This window comes from Capsicum annuum, chromosome 10 (genome assembly GCF_002878395.1).
Source record: "Capsicum annuum cultivar UCD-10X-F1 chromosome 10, UCD10Xv1.1, whole genome shotgun sequence".
Taxonomy (NCBI): domain Eukaryota; kingdom Viridiplantae; phylum Streptophyta; class Magnoliopsida; order Solanales; family Solanaceae; genus Capsicum; species Capsicum annuum.
The window spans coordinates 23,620,036-23,639,848 of record NC_061120.1 but is presented as its reverse complement, the minus strand read 5'-3'; the positions used below and the strand labels follow the sequence as shown (position 1 = coordinate 23,639,848).

The 19,813-nt window shown below is 31.4% G+C and overlaps 1 protein-coding gene across 2 annotated transcripts; it reads left to right on the top strand.

Moving 5' to 3' along the window:
* The first annotated feature begins 4,950 nt into the window (after window positions 1-4,950).
* Window positions 4,951-18,156, top strand: LOC107845553 (homeobox-leucine zipper protein MERISTEM L1). Of its 2 annotated transcripts, XM_016689940.2 has the most exons (13): window positions 4,951-5,454; window positions 5,983-6,125; window positions 6,652-6,920; window positions 7,038-7,155; window positions 7,768-7,956; window positions 9,480-9,941; window positions 10,180-10,281; window positions 11,318-11,518; window positions 12,434-12,602; window positions 13,709-13,980; window positions 14,950-15,045; window positions 15,552-15,929; window positions 17,790-18,156. In XM_016689940.2, the coding sequence occupies exons 3-12, from the start codon at window positions 6,700-6,702 to the stop codon at window positions 15,915-15,917; spliced, it is 2,196 nt and encodes a 731-aa protein (XP_016545426.1). In that variant the 5' UTR covers window positions 4,951-5,454; window positions 5,983-6,125; window positions 6,652-6,699; the 3' UTR covers window positions 15,918-15,929; window positions 17,790-18,156. The 2 variants fall into 2 exon arrangements, with proteins under 2 accessions (XP_016545426.1, XP_016545427.1); XM_016689941.2 differs by lacking the exon at window positions 5,983-6,125 and having other exon boundaries at window positions 5,046-5,454.
* The last annotated feature ends 1,657 nt before the right edge of the window (window positions 18,157-19,813 follow it).

The window sequence follows — 19,813 nt, the reverse complement described above, 5'->3', positions numbered from 1 at the left end:
AAAAAGTTTAAAAATTTCTTAGGTGTAAAGGGACAAAAATGTACTTGTACTATACATAAGAAAGAAAGAATGTTAGTCTTTAAAGACTTTTCTTATGAAAGTCAAAAATTCAAAATTATTCACTATTGGGTCATCTCATATAATTTCATGTTTTATTCACTAGAGGGATATTGAATGACACGAAATGATGAAACATAAAATTTTGTAAAGTTATTAGCATTATTTTTACGAAAAAAAATGAAATTTTTCTATATTGATTTAAAATGTAGCAAAATATATGTACTCATACATATAAAATATCTTTCTAACTGAAATTATGTGAATACAATGTGATTGTATTTATATGTGCAAGTATATGTGTGACCAAGTACTGTTTTTAAAATAGAAGTTAGAATATTTTGTTAGTCAACTATATGTATTTATTGATAGTGACTGCTAGATACATATACATTTGTATTACATATACAACAATATATCTAGTGTGGTTGTGTATATATATGTTATAAGATTTGCATAACTTCGCTATGTTATGTAATTTCTTAAAGTTTTATTTTGAAAAGTAATATTTCCTCCATCTCACTTAATGTGGCATCATGTAAAAAAAAAAAAACTTTTGAAACTTGTAGTTTAAAACAATCCTTAGATACTTGTGTGGTTGTAAATCATTTCATTAAGAATAAAAGGAGAATTTTAAAGTTAAGTATTATCATTTTAGTTAGGTGGCAGTATTTTTGAAACGGAATCTCAAGACCCAAAAACTCGAGTTATGAAGGCACTTATCGCGGTTAAGCCTTGATAAGTAAGTCAATCACTCAAACGGATATGTAGGAGAAAGATCATAACTCAAATTCAAAGGCGAGACTTCTAGACCATTCATGCACAGTAATAGCGAAAGTCTGAATATCAATAATAACATAAAACATTCCAAAACTTGGTGTCACAGTGTAAGAATAAATCTAAATACTATTCAAAATCTGAAAAATGCAACTAAAAATTCGAAAGAAACGCAAGTCTATCTCTAAATACCAAATAAGACATAACTAGATAGGATAATGTTGGAAGTTCCGAAATCATAGAGTGACCACTACCTCAAATGTACCAAACCATCGTCCGAACTCATCTATCACGTAATGCACTCGTACCTAGATCTACACTGAAACAGTAGGGATCAGTAAGGTCTACTTGTGAGCAAAGTAGAAAATAAGGTATATAAATATACTCTATAAGCACGTCACCTGCAAGCAAAAAATATCTCAAACGGTAGCTCACACCGTCTCCACTAACAATTCTAAATGTAGCAATAAGTAGAAAATAGGTACATAAATGAAATGGAATAGACAGACATCGAATAAAATCCAGAAATACAACACTGAAGACGCATAAATGAATGAAATGCAATGAGGATAATAATGATGATGATGTGATATAATCAAGGTTATTGCATAACCTCTGTATACACCTTCCAAACATTATCATGTTTTTAGGTAGGGCCCATAGGGGTTCGCAATCCATATACAATCTCAATACTCAATCCCATTCTCAATATTCAATCTCCTCTTCAACTCGTAGACTACGACAAGGGATTTTGTAAAAATGTATCATTTCTGTCAAAAAACAATATTTTTCACAATGGTACCAATATCTCATGAATGTATATATGATATGAGGATGTAATGCTCATAACCAAATCAGTATGAAGATCTAAAATTCAGTCAATATACACACACGTGAGCTCAAAATTCACTAAATATGACAATTATCCGTGATTCAATATAAGTCATGTATCATTTCGAGTGAAATATGCTAGTAAGACATCATTAATATCACAATAACCCCAACTTAGACATTTTTATCATAAAAAAAAATGATCAAATGTATACACAATGCCAGCAATATCATATAAGACCCGCACACGGGTTTCGCATAACAATTATCAGCTCAGATCACTAATCACAACAATATAAGTCCCTACACGGCCACACAACAATAATAACTTTATTTTCATAATCATTATATGTACCCATAACATGCCTTTATACAAATATTAACTACCGAACCCAGGCTGAAAAAAGTTAAGCCATAACGTACTTCGAAACGATGAAATTCCGATCCAAAGCCCTTCAACACGAAGCCTTTCCCTCTCGAACGACCTTGAAATCAACTATGACATACAAACATAGAATCTACGCATCAAAAGAAAGTTAACGATATTCATATTGTCTATTTTTTAAATCGAGATCAAAACGGAGCCCCAAAATAATTTTCGAAAAGAAACAGTAAAACCAAAATTTTAGTACATAAACACATTACTCATGATTAAATGAAGCCATACAAGAAAATTCAAGTGACAACAAATTAAAGACGGGGTCTAAATTAAAGAAAATCTATTTTAGGCCTTTCAGGTCAAAATCTCCAAATTCTACTTTTAAAAACACATTTTAGCAAGTTTTAGATGACAAAAATCAAGGTAAAATAATTGAAATAGTGATTTGGAGCTTACCCAAGTTTGAAAAAATAGAATAACTCATCCAAAAATCTCTTAACCCGAAGCTCAAAACCTAAAAAATGAGAGAAAAATGAGAAAATAAGTTTTTATACTAAACCAGGCATGACTGCTTAAGCGGATAGGACTCGACTTTAGCGGCCCCAACTGGTGAGCCGGGTCGCTTAAGCGACCAACTGACTGCTTAAGTGTCCTTCTCTAAAGCGGCCCAAGTGACGCTTTAGCGGTTGCACCGACTCCTCGAGATTCATTCGAAATTTCGAGAATGCAAATCCTATGTAACCCTATCAAATTCGACATTTCGGACTCAATGACGATGTCAGATATTTGAAGAAAAGTTTTTATCACAAAATTGATCCCTAAGACACAATTTCACAATTTTCCCAACTGAAGGTTAGAATGAGATCCAAAAGTCATAAAATCACGCAAACCACGCTACCAACCCGAAATTGACGTTTCAAATCTGCACAGTTCGTTTTTTCATCCGACAAACAGAATAATAAATATTGACTGAAGTCAACTACAATACCTTTTTAAACTCTAAAAATCACAAACTTGCAAAAAATCATTTCGAAACATATTGAGAACCGTGTCAAACATCCCACACACAAAAACAACACGTAGCAATCACAGAGTGGAATAAAATGATCAAAATACATTAAAATAAAAAATTCATAGGATTAAGTCCATACATAAAATAAAAAAAGGTCATATAAAATAAGACGGAGAAAATATATCGGGTGAAACCGCTAGCTTTGATGATTTTTACATGATATAACTAGAAATTTTCTAAAAATTACACAGATACACAACTTATGTTTCCAATATTACAAAAAATTCTAACTCCCTAAATATATTACAAAAATTCCAACATATACACAGAATGAGATGTATATGTCGGCTATGTTATGTATATTAATAAGGAAAGAGTAAAGTAATTACTAAAAAAAATAAGAAAGAATGTAATTATTTTAAAAAAGATTGATATTTATGTTATTTATAGAGAAATTTTTGGAGAGGCCTGAATCCAATAAGATCTGAGCTGTAAGGTGTCTGGTTTTGGAATTAAAAAGCCATAATATTTTCACTATATTCCCATTGAAGAAAATGTTCATTTTCTCTTTTCTTTTCGTGCACAAATTTTTTACCCGATTAATTTAAATTTTTGTATTCTATAAATAAAAATAAATATGTCAAAGTTATTTTATTTTAAATTTTCTTTTTGTTTCGAGATTATTGGTTAAACTTGAAAAATCTAAACCATCTCAATAGACACTCCATGACACACAAAAATGTCTTTATAAAACTTATTTCTTTTCGTTTATTTTACTTGTCATTTTCGCATTCGGTATGATTGTTAAACAAATATTACATAAAAAATTAATAGTCAAATTTTTCCTATTTTTTTTTTATTTTAGCTTATTACATACTTGTACTTCACCATATTATATGTCTCTATATTTATTAAAGTAACGGTTAAAAAAAAATCAAATCTATTTTGATTTTTTAAAAATGTTTATATATGTATTTTCAATCCATTACTCCCATTATTCTTAATCGATAAAAATGAAAAGTAATGTGGCAAGGAGGGATATACATGGTGAGATGGGTAGGCCATCTCCCTTCTTAATTAGACATTTTGGATTTAAATCTTGGGTATGAAAAATTTCACTAAGGAGCGCTTTCTCCATAAATGAGCCTTATGCGGTTCAAATGATTAACATAACAATTTCGTTGAATAGCGGTATTCACTCTCAAGTTTGAGAGAAATAACGAAATTTTGTTAAATGCGAAAAGTATCAATATTTTAGTTTGAAAACATATTGATACACTATATTAACATACATAATAATGGTGAAATATGTTGTATCATCAGGGCGTACAAGAAGTATATGCTCATATATACACAGTATCTCTTTAGTGTTAGTGGAATGCATTGTATGCGGACATATAGTAATAGTAAAATACATTGTATTAACACGGATATAATGTCGCCTCCGCCTAATTATATTTGTGTAGATAGTAAGTATATCCCCATATATCTACTAAAAAACCTCAAATAATCGTTATCTTGTACTCTCTCCATCCCAAATTATCCGTTTCAAATTGAAATGACACATTGATTAAGAAAAAATAATTAATAATATATATGCTTAGTTTACCATAGTACCCCTATTAAGTATTGTTTACATTTTAATTTGAAAAAAAAATAATTAACGCAAAGGGTAAAAAATGAAAAAACAAAATTGCCTTTTTTTGATAAATGAAAAATGACAAGTAAAATGAGCAATTAAATTACGAAATTTGAGATGGAGGGAGTATAATTTTTTAAAACTATCATCATAAAAGATAATTAAAGAGTGAGTTAAGTAAGTCAAATAATTTTTTCATCATTAATCAAAACTTCAATACAAATATTGAAGAGTGGATGAACAAAAAGATACGCTTTGCATTAACTCCTTCCTCCACCCCTCCCTCTCACCAACAACAACATTAACACCTCTATAGCAAGCCATAAATGCAATTTCATCCTCTCTATACGCTTTGCATTAACTCCTTTGTTGCCACTTCTCTCCCACCTCTTCCCTTTCCCTTTTCCCTCTTCACCTTCTCATCACTCCCCCACCCCCCAACCACCCCACCCTACCCTCTCACACTTTTTCTTTGTCTTTTTCAACTCTATCTCTTTCTTTTTTTCATCCTTAGCCTCAAAAACTATTCTTCTTAAATTCTAGTCACAAGAAAAGTGTTCAAATTTGAACCTATAAGAAAATATATATGTCTATCTATCTACATGTTGACTCTCCAAAAAGTTAGTTGTTGTTGTTTTCCAGCAACCCTTTTGCCTGAAAATCAGATTTAACCATTTTCTCTCTTTTGTCAAAAACCCTAATACTTCAACGAAAAAAAAGGTTCTCTTGCTTTTGTCACAAGGCGTCTCAACGACTCATGTAAGTTAACCTATTATCATCGTCTTGTAGCCGTCTATATTGCTCGGATCCTTAAAAACAGTATATTTTGGAGAACCGAACTCAAATATGATAATATTTTTGCAAAGTCTGAGCAACGCAGATAGTAATAGTAGTATAAGTTTCACTTGGTAAATTCTAAAAGTATGCTCTTTTTTTTTTTTTTGACTTACCATATTTTTCTGCCGTTATATTTTGGCAGAAAAAGAAATGCCAGTGAAGTTGGAATTTGCCTAGATGCTCTTGGGTGTTATATCATACGAGTACCTAAGTTTTGGGAATAAAAAACAGTGAAAATATAAGAGGTTTATGGGTTCACACTATGTCAACTCTCTCTTTGTTTTTTTCCTAAATTTTCTCATTTCAGTCTTTTTCTTTGTTTGACTTGCAAAAACCAAAAACATTTCTTCCTTGTTTGTTACTACTAATTTTTTTTTTTTCAGTTACTTTTCTCCTTGGTGTTTCTATAAAAGCTCTATGCCCTAACCAAACCTCTTACTAAACAAACAGAAATATCGACATATATAGAAAGGAGAGAGAAATTGTTTTATGGCTTGAAGGGCTTATGTCATATATGCTATGCATAAGTGGTAAAAAGTCCACCGCCATGAAGTTTCCGACAGGCTTTGAGAGGTAGCAGGTATTCTGTGAAAGTAAGTCATGATTTTAATACCTAATGGTACAAATTTCTCTTAGAATAGATGTTGATCCAATTCTCACTGTTGTTGTTCTTCTTTTAATGACATAAAAAAGAACCGTTCGTTCTTATCTCTCTTCTATTCTTGAGATCTGTTTGGATCTTGAGTTGTTAGGTACTAATAAAGACCATTCAAGTGGAATTATTCAGAAAGATAAAATTAAATTAAAGTTGCACTCCTTGATATCATTTTATGTTTTAATTTTGGCACTAGAGTGCTTATAATAAAGCTTGTCATATGATATCTATATAGATGAAATAAATCAACGAATGCATTTCCTTCATAACCAAATCTTATTGGAACTGTCTACATCCAATTCATTCTTTGGAAAATATTTGAATTATTTGTATCTTCATTTCTTCGGCTTGGTTACTTCTCAGGATCTACTACATATTAGTACTTCTTTTTTTTGGTGTTTACACGGAGATGAATTTATTTATTTTCTTTTTTTTTTGGGTCTTAATTTGTCATTTTGGGGCAGATTAAACGTCATTAATTAGCTTTGCAAGAAGGAACAAAATAACTCAAGATGTTTCAGCATAACATGTTCGATAGCCACAATTTTTTGCTTGATATGACTCGTAAGACACCCGAAAACGAGCTGGATTTAATTCGAGATGATGAATTCGAAAGCAAATCGGGTACTGATATCATGGAAGCCCCGTCTGGAGACGATCAAGATCCTAATAAACGTCCCAAGAAGAAGCAGTACCATCGACACACTCAACATCAAATTCAAGAATTGGAGTCGTAAGTATTTGTTCATTCGTTCATTCATCTTCTGACATATGATTTAAGTAAAAATAGTTTCGTGACATTACGTACTGTTGTAGTTGTAATTTAGTACTCCAATTAATCATTTGACAGGTTTTTTAAAGAATGTCCACATCCTGATGATAAACAAAGAAAAGACTTGGGGAAAAGATTAGGGTTAGAGCCTTTGCAAGTCAAGTTTTGGTTCCAAAACAAACGTACTCAAATGAAGGTACATGAATGGACTTCTCTATTTTTCAATCAATTATCTACCAATTATTGTAGTTGTTATTCTAAATAAAATATTTGTTTTGATTGTTATTTAATTTTAATTGCAACTTATCATTGAATTATGGTTATGTAATAACGAAAAGTTCCATTTTGATATGACCATCTATCTGATGACTGATGTGGTCGCCTCATTTCCTTTTCTCCTTCTAAATTGTCTTTGCTTATTATTTAAAAATCATATCTTTTATTTTTTTTAATCATTTATACTTTCTTTAATAATAATTTAATCTTATACTCCATTGTTTTTAGAGTATTATAGGTTTATCATTCAAATTGATGATGCATAACGCCATATAGAAAAAAATACAATGTATTGTATTGATAAAAGATATATCATCCAAATAAGCTTGTTTATTTCCCTTTTTTGTTGGACAACGTATTACATCTTAGATTAGCTTTAAATGTCTGTATTCAATGTTTTTTGTTGGACAACGTATTACATCTTAGATTAGCTTTAAATGTCTGTATTCAATGTAATTGAAAATGAGATCTATTCTTGCAAATAATTCATATTCAATGGACTTAATTTTGCTTTTTGATTAAATTTTTGTAGTCTCAACATGAACGGCATGAAAACACACAATTGAGGAATGAGAATGAGAAACTTCGTGCCGAAAATATAAGGTATAAAGAAGCACTTACCACTGCAACATGTCCAAATTGTGGCGGCCCTGCTACCATAGGGGAAATGTCATTTGATGAGCAACATCTGAGGATTGAAAATGCTCGTCTAAGAGAAGAGGTAATTAATCAAATCCCAATCCTTTAAGGCAGTGTCAAATTCAAAATTTAAATTCGATAAATTCTGCTCTATATACATGTGCCCCAATTTTAGTGAGTATAATATAGAAAGAGCGACTTTTCGCCCTATATTTATTTAGAAAAGCACCCATTGGCATGAAGCTGTGGAATTAAAGCTCTAGGAGAATGAATATTATGTTTTAATTAAAGGAATAGAAAGTTTCTACGATTTTATGCAATGAGAAAAGCACCCATTATAATAAGCTGTAAAGTTTTCAATTCTAAGAGTAATTATTTTTTTTAATAAAATAGAAAAATTAGTTTTCTTTTTCCTATTTTGTCACAAAGCGAGGAGGCAAATGAGATAGTTGCGTCTATTTTTAATTCATTTTGTCTGTATACTTAGATGAGTCATGACTTTTGGTTTAGTCAAATTAGTCATCACCCAATCCAATTAAATTTGGGTGGATTGGGCGGGTTACTAATGTAATATATAGGCTTATTTTCCACCTTTACTATATTATCTTAATTTATGTGAACTTATTTTTTCTTTTAAGTCCATATCTAAAGAAAACATCTCTTATAAATTTTATAACAATTTAATTTAAACATTTCACTTTATTCTTAAATCAAAAACTTCAAATTTCAAAAGATATCCTTTGTTTTTTAAGCTTTCTATCCAATACAAGTGAATTTATATTAGTTGAAACATATGTTATAGCATATATTAGTCCTTGTAGTTCGGTTTTTTCTCAAACCCTATGCATTACAAAAATTTTGATGGATGAACTGTCCTTTTATAAAATAACACATCTTGTTATGAACCAATTGTCTCATATTGGAAAAATAGAGAAATGCTAAGGGGATTATAAGTCAAATGGGTTCTCCCACCTGTTAGATTAGTCTTTTGGGTTGAGTTCTCCCGTGAGAGTCCCACGCGTTGGGCCGTGACTCGGAGTGGTGGCCTGGATACAAGAGAGGTGCCAGCCGTGACCAACTGGGCGTAGCCTTGACCAACGAGGATCGATCCACGTGTGGGGAGCCGCGCGTTGGGCCGTGACTCAGAGTGGTGGCCTGGACTTAAGAGGGGTGCCAGCCGTGACCAACTAGGCTCAGCCGTACCCATCGAGGTCGTTGGTTCTCAAGCGGAGACGATTGTTATGAATCTCAAGCGAAGACGATTGTTATGAACCAATTGTCCACATTGAAAAAATAGAGAAATGCTAAGGGAATTATAAGCCAAATGTGTTCTCCCACCTATTAGACTAATCTTTTGGGTTGGGCTCTCCCATTTGGTTTATAACACATGTTAATCCAAGTTATTGTAAATTTTATCAAACCGGTTGCGTCTAGTCTAGATCTGCCAGAACTAAAATTTCTTAACAGTACTATATTAGAACATATAGAATCGCACATATTAATACAAGTTATAGTAAATATTCTATCGAACATGTTGCATCAAATCTAGATCTGCCACTGCTAAAAATTCTTATAAGTATTGATATAATATTTTGGTCTTTGTAGATTGACAGGATATCTGGAATTGCAGCAAAATATGTTGGTAAACCAATGCTAAATTATCCTCAACTTCCTTCACTTGGACCACCAACTCGTTCACCACTTGATCTTGGAATAACTGCGGCAAATCTTGGTCATCAATTAGGAGAAATGTTCACAACTAGTACTAGTGCCGGTGACCTTCTTAGATCAATTTCTGGTCCAACTGAGGCTGACAAGCCAATTATTATTGAGCTTGCCGTTGCAGCAATGGAAGAATTAATTCGATTAGCTCAAACTGGAGAACCCTTGTGGATTCAAAGTTCGGAAAATAATCCTAATGAGGTCTTATTAAATGAGGAGGAATATGCTAGGACATTTCCTCGAGGAATTGGACCAAAGTCACTGGGTTTTAAATCTGAAGCTTCACGAGAATCAGCCGTTGTCATTGTGAATTACGTTAATCTGGTGGAAATTTTGATGGATGTGGTAGGAATTGTTTTCATATAGTCAAAGAAATTTGTTTTATGTGCCTTGGGGACTTCTTTTGTCTCGGAAAAATGGTCCAAAGTGTTTATTAATCCAAAAATATAAAAATTTGAATCCATTTCTGTGAGACAGAAAGAATTTTCCCATTAATGGTATAAAGAGGCATGGTAAATTTTTCTTTTGATATTCCATATTCGTTATCTTGTTTAATGATAAATAAACCTTGCGATAATTGCAGAACCAATGGACAAACTTTTTCACGGGCATAGTGTCAAAAGCAACGATATTGGAAGTCCTATCGACTGGCGTGGCTGGAAACTACAATGGTGCTTTGCAAGTGGTTTGTTTCAAATTCTCCTAATCATATATTTTCATCCCCACCCCCACAAAGAAAAAAAGAAGATAAAATTTATGGGTTTTACCCCCTAAATATCATAATAACCTCAATTTCATATATGTATTTAAATTAACTTTTAAAATATGGACAAATTTCTACTTCATCTCTATTTATGTGAAGGTGTTACTGTTTGAACTGTCAAATTATTTTTTCCTTGATTATAATTTTTCAAACTATTTTTTGTACTCTTTGAATCATTAGCTACGTTTTCTTGTAGTATTATTGAAAAAGTTTTCAAATTAAGTATATCCGAATTTATAGTAACAAGTAAGTGTTATGACCCTCATACTCCAAAACCCTTCTCAGAAATTGGAACAAAGAGAGAGTAGTAAAGTTTTATTTAAACATCATACTGCAACTTATTTTTGCAAGGAATCAATTATAGCTACCAAAACAAATATGTGCACTCATTATATCATCCATGTGATTACTAGTTTTCATGTAGCAATTCCCGTATTATAGTTTCCAAACGGCCCAATTTTGTCAAAGAAATTCACAAGTTTGGGTCGAGGTCCTCCATAGACTATCTTCTGATGGATGTCTCTGTTAGTCTGTCTAGTGTTAGCCATGCATCTTTTATTATAAAAGCAAAATATAAATTTCCATATTTGGATAATCTTTCTTGGGAAAAAAGATTTTAGATTCTTTACAAATTAATATTCCTTTCTTCTCAAACGACAACTTTCGAAATGTAGCCTTAAGCACTTTGAAGGTCTTTTTTAGGAAGAGAATTTGGGAGACGGAAGAGTTATCTCACTTTTCTAAAACGATTTTGTTAGATTGTTTCTCTCAATATTTTGTACCCTCTTTTATAGGAAAGATTGCTCCTCTGATCTGCACATATGTATTATTGTGTCTCTTTTTGATATATTTATTATTTGTTATCTAATTAATCATTTTTGAAATTTTCTTTATTAGTTCTCGCATGACACTTTAATATTTAGATCATAACAATATATTGTTTTCATTTCACTTTTAGATGACAGCTGAGTTCCAAGTACCTACGCCGCTTGTTCCAACTCGTGAAAACTATTTTGTGAGATATTGTAAACAACATGCTGATGGGGCATGGGCTGTGGTTGATGTTTCTGTGGACAATTTGCGGTCTACTTCAGTGTCACGCTGTAGAAGAAGGCCATCTGGTTGCGTAATTCAAGAATTGCCCAATGGTTACTCCAAGGTAAAGTCACTCCAAAACTTTAATTAATTTGACAATATACATCGGTCTTTAAGAATTTCTGATAGTTAGGAATAACAATGACTGAACTGGAGATATTTTCTTTTGTTGAGAAGTGTTTTTTTGTTAAGAATCTTAAATTTTCCGCTGGAAATGAGAAGGATTTGAAGGAAAATATTAATTTTTTACCTCTCATTTGGATTTTTTTATAACTTTGGCGATGAAAACTATTTTGTGTACTGTATAAGTAATTTTAAATTTTGGGGGTGAGGCCTCAGATTTTGGGTCTAGAGTTGAAGGCTTTAAAACATTTTTTGTTGATTCCATAATAGGGGGTTTGTTTCACCAATTTTCATGAACATGATATATTTACCCAATTGAATACTTAAAAGGTCATTTGCTCATGAGACCCAACACCTCAACCCTGAACTTAAGCACGTTTGGCTTTTTAAAAGCTTGGCCAAATAGGCTATAAGCTGACTAGTACCTTTTTCATCTTAGTTTATGTGATGGTTTTTGATTAAACACAAAGTTTAAAGGATGTCAAGAGACTTGTACATTTTGTGGTTTAGAATAAGTTGTAGATTTTTGTGTTGATATAAATAATTTTCTTAAGAGAAAAATGAAATATGTAAATTAAAGTTACATTTGTTATTGCTACTTCATCTGAGGTAGTTATATAAATTGCGTATACTTTATCCTCCTCATATCTCACTTTGTGAATATACACCGAGTATGTTGTTGTTGAAAGTTATATTTGTTACTGATATAAAACATTTTATTCTTTCTGGTACTAATGTTACATAAATTGGGACAGAGTAAATAGTAGATGATGATATATTAAACTTGTTATATTAGTGTAAAAGTGCTAAATTCTATCTTAGTTGATTTATTAATGAATGATTTATTTATCATTAGGTTACATGGATTGAACACGTTGAGGTTGATGATAGAGCTGTTCACAGCATCTATAGACCTCTTGTTGATTCAGGTCTGGCATTTGGTGCAAAAAGGTGGGTAGCAACATTAGAAAGAATATGTGAACGACTTGCAAGTGTAATGGCCAGTAACATCCCAACTGGAGATGGTAAGTTGAGTAAACTTAGGAGTGTTAAAGATTTCATCTTTTTGGGAAGAAACTCGCAAGGTTATCTTGGAATGATCAAAAATTGACACAAAATATGTTTACATTTTTAGTGTTTTCGTTAAATTTATATGACATTTTTTTAATCGGTTTTTAAAAAAACACTTTTCTATGACTTGTTGCAGACTACACTAGCTTCAAAAGTCTTTCTTTTCAATTTGAAATTTATGTCCATTCAAATACAATTATGTAAATTAGGAAGATAAAGTATTTGACTGTAGAAACAATTTTTCACCAATTAAAGGAAAATAACTTCCGTTACTTTTGGATGGAAGTAATTTTCCTTCACAATTATTCCAGAATATTGTTATGAATCTTTCATGAATGTTATTTTTCAGGAAATCTTTTCTATTCTCCGACCATATTATATATGCTTTGTAGAATATATGTTATTTTTGTTTACGTATGTAACATATATATTTTTGTATGTTCCCTCTATTTAAAAAAAATCATCTAGTTTGACTTGACACAAAGTTTAAGAAAATATTGAAGACTTTGAATCTTGTGGTGTTAAATTAAAGATATGTCAAATGTACCACAATGTCCTTCCTTAAACATGCCACGTAAAAAGTTAAAATTAAAAAGTTGCTAAAAAAGTAAAGTGGTCCTTTTTAAAACGGATAAAAAAGAAAAGTATGTCATTTTTTTTTTAAATGGCAGAATTATTATATTTACAATATATATATATATATATATATTTGTACTTGTATATTTATTCTTGATATACAAAAGATATATTTGCCAGTAGGGGTGGACCTGCCATATTAGAAGGGGGTGAACTGTCATCTGTTAACCTCGGAAAAACCTCTATCTGTGTATATCTTGAAGAACCATGTGTATTTTAAAAGGACCTCTCCAGAGTATCTGTTACATTGGGGCATCTAGACATTGTTCCCCTTAGGCTACAATAGTTTGTATTTTGATATTGCGTTTGACTTATTCTTTACTTTGATTGGCATACTAAAGATGGTGGTGCTCCATCGTGCTCAAATCTTCTTTGCTGTCTTAAGGTGTTTAAATAACGTACTATTTTTAATCTTTTTATATAGTTATTACAAGTCCAGAAGGTCGAAAAAGTATGCTAAAACTTGCTGAGAGGATGGTGATGAGCTTTTGTGCTGGAGTTGGTGCATCCACTGCTCACACATGGACAACATTGTCTGGTAGTGGCGCTGATGATGTCAGAGTTATGACAAGAAAGAGCATAGATGATCCAGGGAGGCCTCCTGGTATTGTGCTGAGTGCAGCAACTTCTTTTTGGCTGCCAGTTCCTACAAAGAGAATTTTTGACTTCCTTAGGGATGAAAATTCTAGAAATGAGGTAAATAAATTTACAAACTTGTCTTGCTTGGTTTTATCCTACTAGAAGAGGAGACATACATTGAGTAAGGTAACGTCCCTTCGTTGCCTAGGAGCTCCTCCTTTCATTGAATATAAGAAAAGACTAGTTTGACAACTGATTTACTTCCTCTTGGCTGAGATTAATTGGATTAGATTAATCCATATATTAAAATTAAAATTTGAGTGTTCGAATCCTACAAAAATTATTTCACACTATTTTAATTTTTGTGTCATAGCTAATGTTTAGAAACTCAGACGGTATTTCTTTTACCATGACTTTTTCATATCAATATGGTGCAGAATACATCTAAAACAATTGATCATATTTCAGGTAGTTTTTGAATCCCCAAAAATGAAAAGTAACTAGTATTTTACTACTTAAAAATGACATTCAGCCGCAATTAGTTGACAACAATAGCTTAGTTACGGTTGTATTATATTTCTAGAGGCAATTATTTAGTGACACTTTTTTGTTCTCTTTGTAAATTCCCCTAGAGACTATAGCAATATTGATTTCAATGACACTTAAATAATGCCGGTAAAAACTTTAGCATTTATTAAAATGCATATTTATTACTGTTAGAAATCTTTATTATTGTAGCGTTTTGGGACAAAAGCATTTTTGTTTTGTTTAAATACCACAAAACAGTTTGTCTTGATGGTTTATTCTATTAATAAATACTAAAATCTCAAGTAGAAAATGTGCAATAAGATTGTCAGACCTTACCTTGATATTTTTTTTGAGTTTGTTGTTTTTCTTCTACGTATGGCGAGATTTCATACTATAACGTCGCTCAGAAAATGTTAAATAACTGTCAACAGGAATTGGAATTAATTTCTGAAAAATAAGATAATTTATCAGCCACAATAATTAAATTTCATTATAGTGGAATTTCTTATTATGTTATCACTGTATCAATGGCTCTGACCATCCATAAAATGTGTGCAGTGGGACATTCTTTCAAATGGTGGCTTAGTTCAAGAAATGGCACACATTGCAAATGGTCGTGATTCTGGCAACAGTGTCTCTCTGCTGCGCGTTAATGTAAGTTCTCTATCTGGCTCTTTTTGACATTAGAATCTTCTCATTGTAAAAAAGAAAAAAATTCATACGAAATTACCAATTCTGGGTCTGGACTTATAATCTCTTTGAATACATGTAGATCAAGAAAAATGGGGTACGATGAAAGAAAAAAGTAAATCATATATATATATATATGATATTAGTTATGTTTGGACTCTTTAAAATTGTTTTTACATCCGTACGCTCTTAACAACATTTTTGAAGAATCCAAACATACATAGATACTAATAGTTGAGATAGTTCATCATGTTAACACATTTATTTGAGACCAATATATTCTAAAGATCTTCTAATCTCGTCTGAGATTTACACAGCAGTAAATAATAAGAACTTCTATTTTATTATGAAATCGGATAGAGATGACTACAATAAGCTTAAATGCAGAAACGACATTAAAGATGAGGATTTATATTGTCGATTTCGACTTGATATATATTGGCAATGAAATTGTGAATTTCTTTTTGTAGAGTGGAAACTCCACCCAGAACAACATGCTGATACTCCAAGAGAGTTGCCTAGACTCTACAGGCTGCTATGTTATTTATGCACCGGTTGATATTGCTGCAATGAATGTGGTGTTGAGTGGTGGTGATCCTGACTATGTGGCTCTTTTGCCTTCTGGTTTTGCAATACTCCCTGATGGCTCTTCTAATGCTAGTAGTGCTGAGAATACTAATGTTGCTGGTGGTTCCTTACTGACAGTTGCATTTCAGATACTTGTTGATTCTGTCCCAACTGCAAAACTTTCTCTTGGATCTGTTGCAACTGTTAATAGTCTCATCAAGTGTACTGTTGAAAGGATCAAAGCCGCTATACAGGGTGAAAACGCATAGCCAGAACCTAAGGTAAGAAGCTTGACCATCTCTTTCAATTTACTTTGACACACTCTCTTTTTGTCTTTCCTGAGAAGAGTGATACACTTTTAAATTTAAAACAATTTACTTTACACTTCTTATTTTACTACTATTCTAAAACGCTTATAATCGAAGCAATGTTAGCATTTCAGAAATTTTGTAACCACATTAATGTTCTGATATTTTTTATATCACAAGTTAATTTTATTTTATCTTTTTTAATTAAATTCCGTTCTAATATTTTATAAATGCATATACCATTTTAACTATGTGATGATTTCATCTAAAATGTCTTTTTCATATGTGGTTTTTGAATGCTCTCATAAATGTCTTTTTCATATGTTGTTTTTGAATGCTCTCATAGTATTCTCTACATAGTGTCCCAAAAGCACCCAAGGACTGTAACCTGGTTAGTTGTCAATAAAGAAGGGCAGAAATCTATAGTGAGGTTTCAGTTCAAAGTTCAAATTTGAGCTGAGGCAAAAGATGTTAGGATTTGAGTTATTTTTACTCATTTAAATTTTAATGGGTAGAGTTATCTGGTATGTGTGATATTGGGCTTTGTAATAGGGGTATCTAGTCTGGAAAAAATATACACGCATCCAGTGTATACATGAAAACAATAATGCATGCCATGTGTTTGAATTTAAAATTCATGTTACTTAATCATGATTAATCAACGTGTATTTTACTTAATTTAATTACATAATCATGGTAAAAAACATTAATTTGATGTATACACCGGGTGCGTGTAAGTTTTTACCAGTCTGGAAGTATGATTGACATTCGTACAATATTTTTAATCGGACACGACTATTGTGAGGAAAAAATCTTTTTCCTAAAAGTGATTTAGTAAAAACTAAATCATGTAGAACTTCCACCAACGAACACCAAGTGGCGGCATGTTTAAACATAGAAATTTGATGTAATTACTCCTTTTTATGAGTGCATCAAGTTTAGAACCTACAAATTTAGAATTGAACTACTCTAAATAATTAACCTTTTTACCGGATAATTGATATCTTGAGCAATCCATTACATTACTACTCTATCGAAGCATATGCATGAATTTTGAACGTTCAGCAAGATTCTTCATTTTCACAATTACTTTATTTTTTTCAAATGTATTCTATTCTAATTAAGCATTTTGCGAATTCATTTATTAAGTTGAAAGTTTTAAATTTTCTTTCAAATTATAACATTTTTGGTGGAAAAATTTGAGCATAAAAATTGATAACTTAACATTCCTTTTCCAAAATATTGTAAAAGGTGATTTGCTCTAATATTATCAAAATAAGTGCGTAAATAAAAAGTAAAAGCTTCACATTTAACGATAGTCTTGAAAATGTCAAATTGTTTACTTTCAATAATTTTAAAAATTGTGAATATACTTAATACTATCAAGAGTAGAATAGAAAAAATATGTATAAAATAGTTTTAATTTTTCAACTTGGACAACTAAAGTGAAACAAATATTTTTGACAAGAAGGCCATTTAATTCGAAATAGAGGAAGTAGGTTCTAGACTTGATGCATAAATGAAATGAATTAATTGTACCAATTTTTATGTTTAATCATTGCATTGTGTCTTTAACTTGAAAATGCAAATAAGGGTAAACGAGTAAAATGCACCTCTAACTATAGACAAAGTATAATACTCCCTCCATTTTGAATTTGATTAACATATAGACAATGTATATATAATATGGGAGTGTGTGTTAACAATCAACCAAATAATCAGGTATTGATTGTTAATTATACATTGTCTATGTTTATCAGGTATTGATAATCTAATTCAGTTTCATTGTATTCATTCTTGTGCTTAATAGTTTTTATTTTTTGGTTGCTACAGTTGAAATTCAAAAGGAGGAGGAAGAAGAAGAAGAGAAGGATTTGTTTACATAAATATTTGTAGTTGAGGAGAAGGGAAAGAAGTCAAGAACGCACCTCAAGTACTTAGGTTCGGGTATTGACTTCATCATTGTTGAAATTAATTATGATGTAAACAAATTTTCTTCTTTTATTTCTTTGAATTCCTTTAGTTAAATCAAGCCTTTTCTTTTCTCATGTTGAATGTTTATCGTTTTATTTTTGCTTAGGGCGAAGACCAGTTCCTTTCTCCAACTATTAACTTTTGTGGAGAATTGCAAAATGTTAAAAATTTCTAAATGTCTTTAAGAGGCTTTTATGAAGTATTTATAGATCTTCTATATTGGCAAGTATTTCTCATTAGATTGTTGATAATTTTATTTGTGCATATTCGCTAACATTTTGTTGGACGACTATTTGTGTCAATATCATCGTCTGATTTATAAAAACCATGTGTTATGCACTCTTTTGTATTTTAATATATAGAAAGTATTGGTATGATTGACGGCTAATTATGTCAATTTTAATTATTATAATGGCATTTTGTTTCGATTAGAAACGTGGGTTGTAGACTGTACTTGATCCATTGATCCATCGGATTGTCCCTTAACCATTGTTTCGATGGTGGTTCTCTATGATATGGTATGGTATAATTATTATGAGAATCATGTTTAGTTTTATTAGTTTTTGAAATGTATGATATGGTATGATTTAATTTCATGATTTGATAATCTTGAAAACTTCACTTTATGTAACCATCGATTTAGTGGTATCCGGTGGATTGCTTATTTTTTCACATATGTCGTTATTTATGTTATATAATTCTATTTTAACCTAATCCTATATTATTTAACTCCATCTCCTCCCCCTCCCCCTCCTCCACCCCACGCTCCACCCCTCCCTCCCTCCTTCCCCCACAAGCCATCCCTGCCCTTCCTCTCCCTCTCTCCCCCTCCCCCATGTCAAAATTTTAAACTTTTTTCTTATGTCTCGCCTATCATAACCTCGCTCCTCCACTTTTAATTATTTTAAAAAATTATTTTTAAAGAAAATTTCAAACTTTTTCTTAGCCACCCTCACCCTCCCCTCCCCCTCCCCTACCACTTACCAGCCTCTCCCTTGGACCAATTTTTTTTTTCTTTAAATAGTTTTTAAAAACTTTCTTACCTCACGATCACCTCCAACCAGCTTCCCTCCCAAATGTACCCACCCACAAAAGTAATTATTTTTAATTTACTTTTAAAAATTCATGTCTTCTTTTTTGCCCCATCGCTATCCTCGATCCCCCACTCCAGTACTTTACCCCCACATATTTTTTTAAACCAAAGTTTCAAAATTTTTTTCTATCTCACCCTCCTTACTCTATTCATTCTCACTGTTGTGTTAAATATACACAACTATTTTTAGAAAATATTTTTCTATTTACGTGACAAACAAAAGAAAATATGTAAGAAATAATCTATATTTCTAGAATTCTTTTTGTATTCCATATCGAACACACCTGTAAAAGATGCATTTAAACTTTATACTTGTCATTGATGGTTACATTTCAAAACATCAAAAGGAAATGAAATTTGTTACTATACAAAATGAATCTTATTACATTTATTTGATCAAATCTTGTCTTGATTTTGTTAAAATTTACATGAATTTAACAACTTAATATATTTATATGGCATAATTTGTGACAAATTAGCAGAAAAAATTATTTTATTAACAATTATTGATAAATTTAACATTAATAATAACTAAGAAAATTTTAGTGAACTTACCAATTACGAACCAAACAATAAAATTGTTATTAAACAGCAGCGAATGATACAGTCCATCCAACTATTATATTGTACTATACTGTACTGTATAATACCATACCATACCATACAGTACCATTCATTATGAAATCATGGCAACCCACCATCCAAACAAAGTGTTAGGTGAAACTCTCCGAAGTGTGTTTGGTGCTTCGTTCCTTTTAAGTTGTGTGGTATGTTTGCTTATCGAAAATCA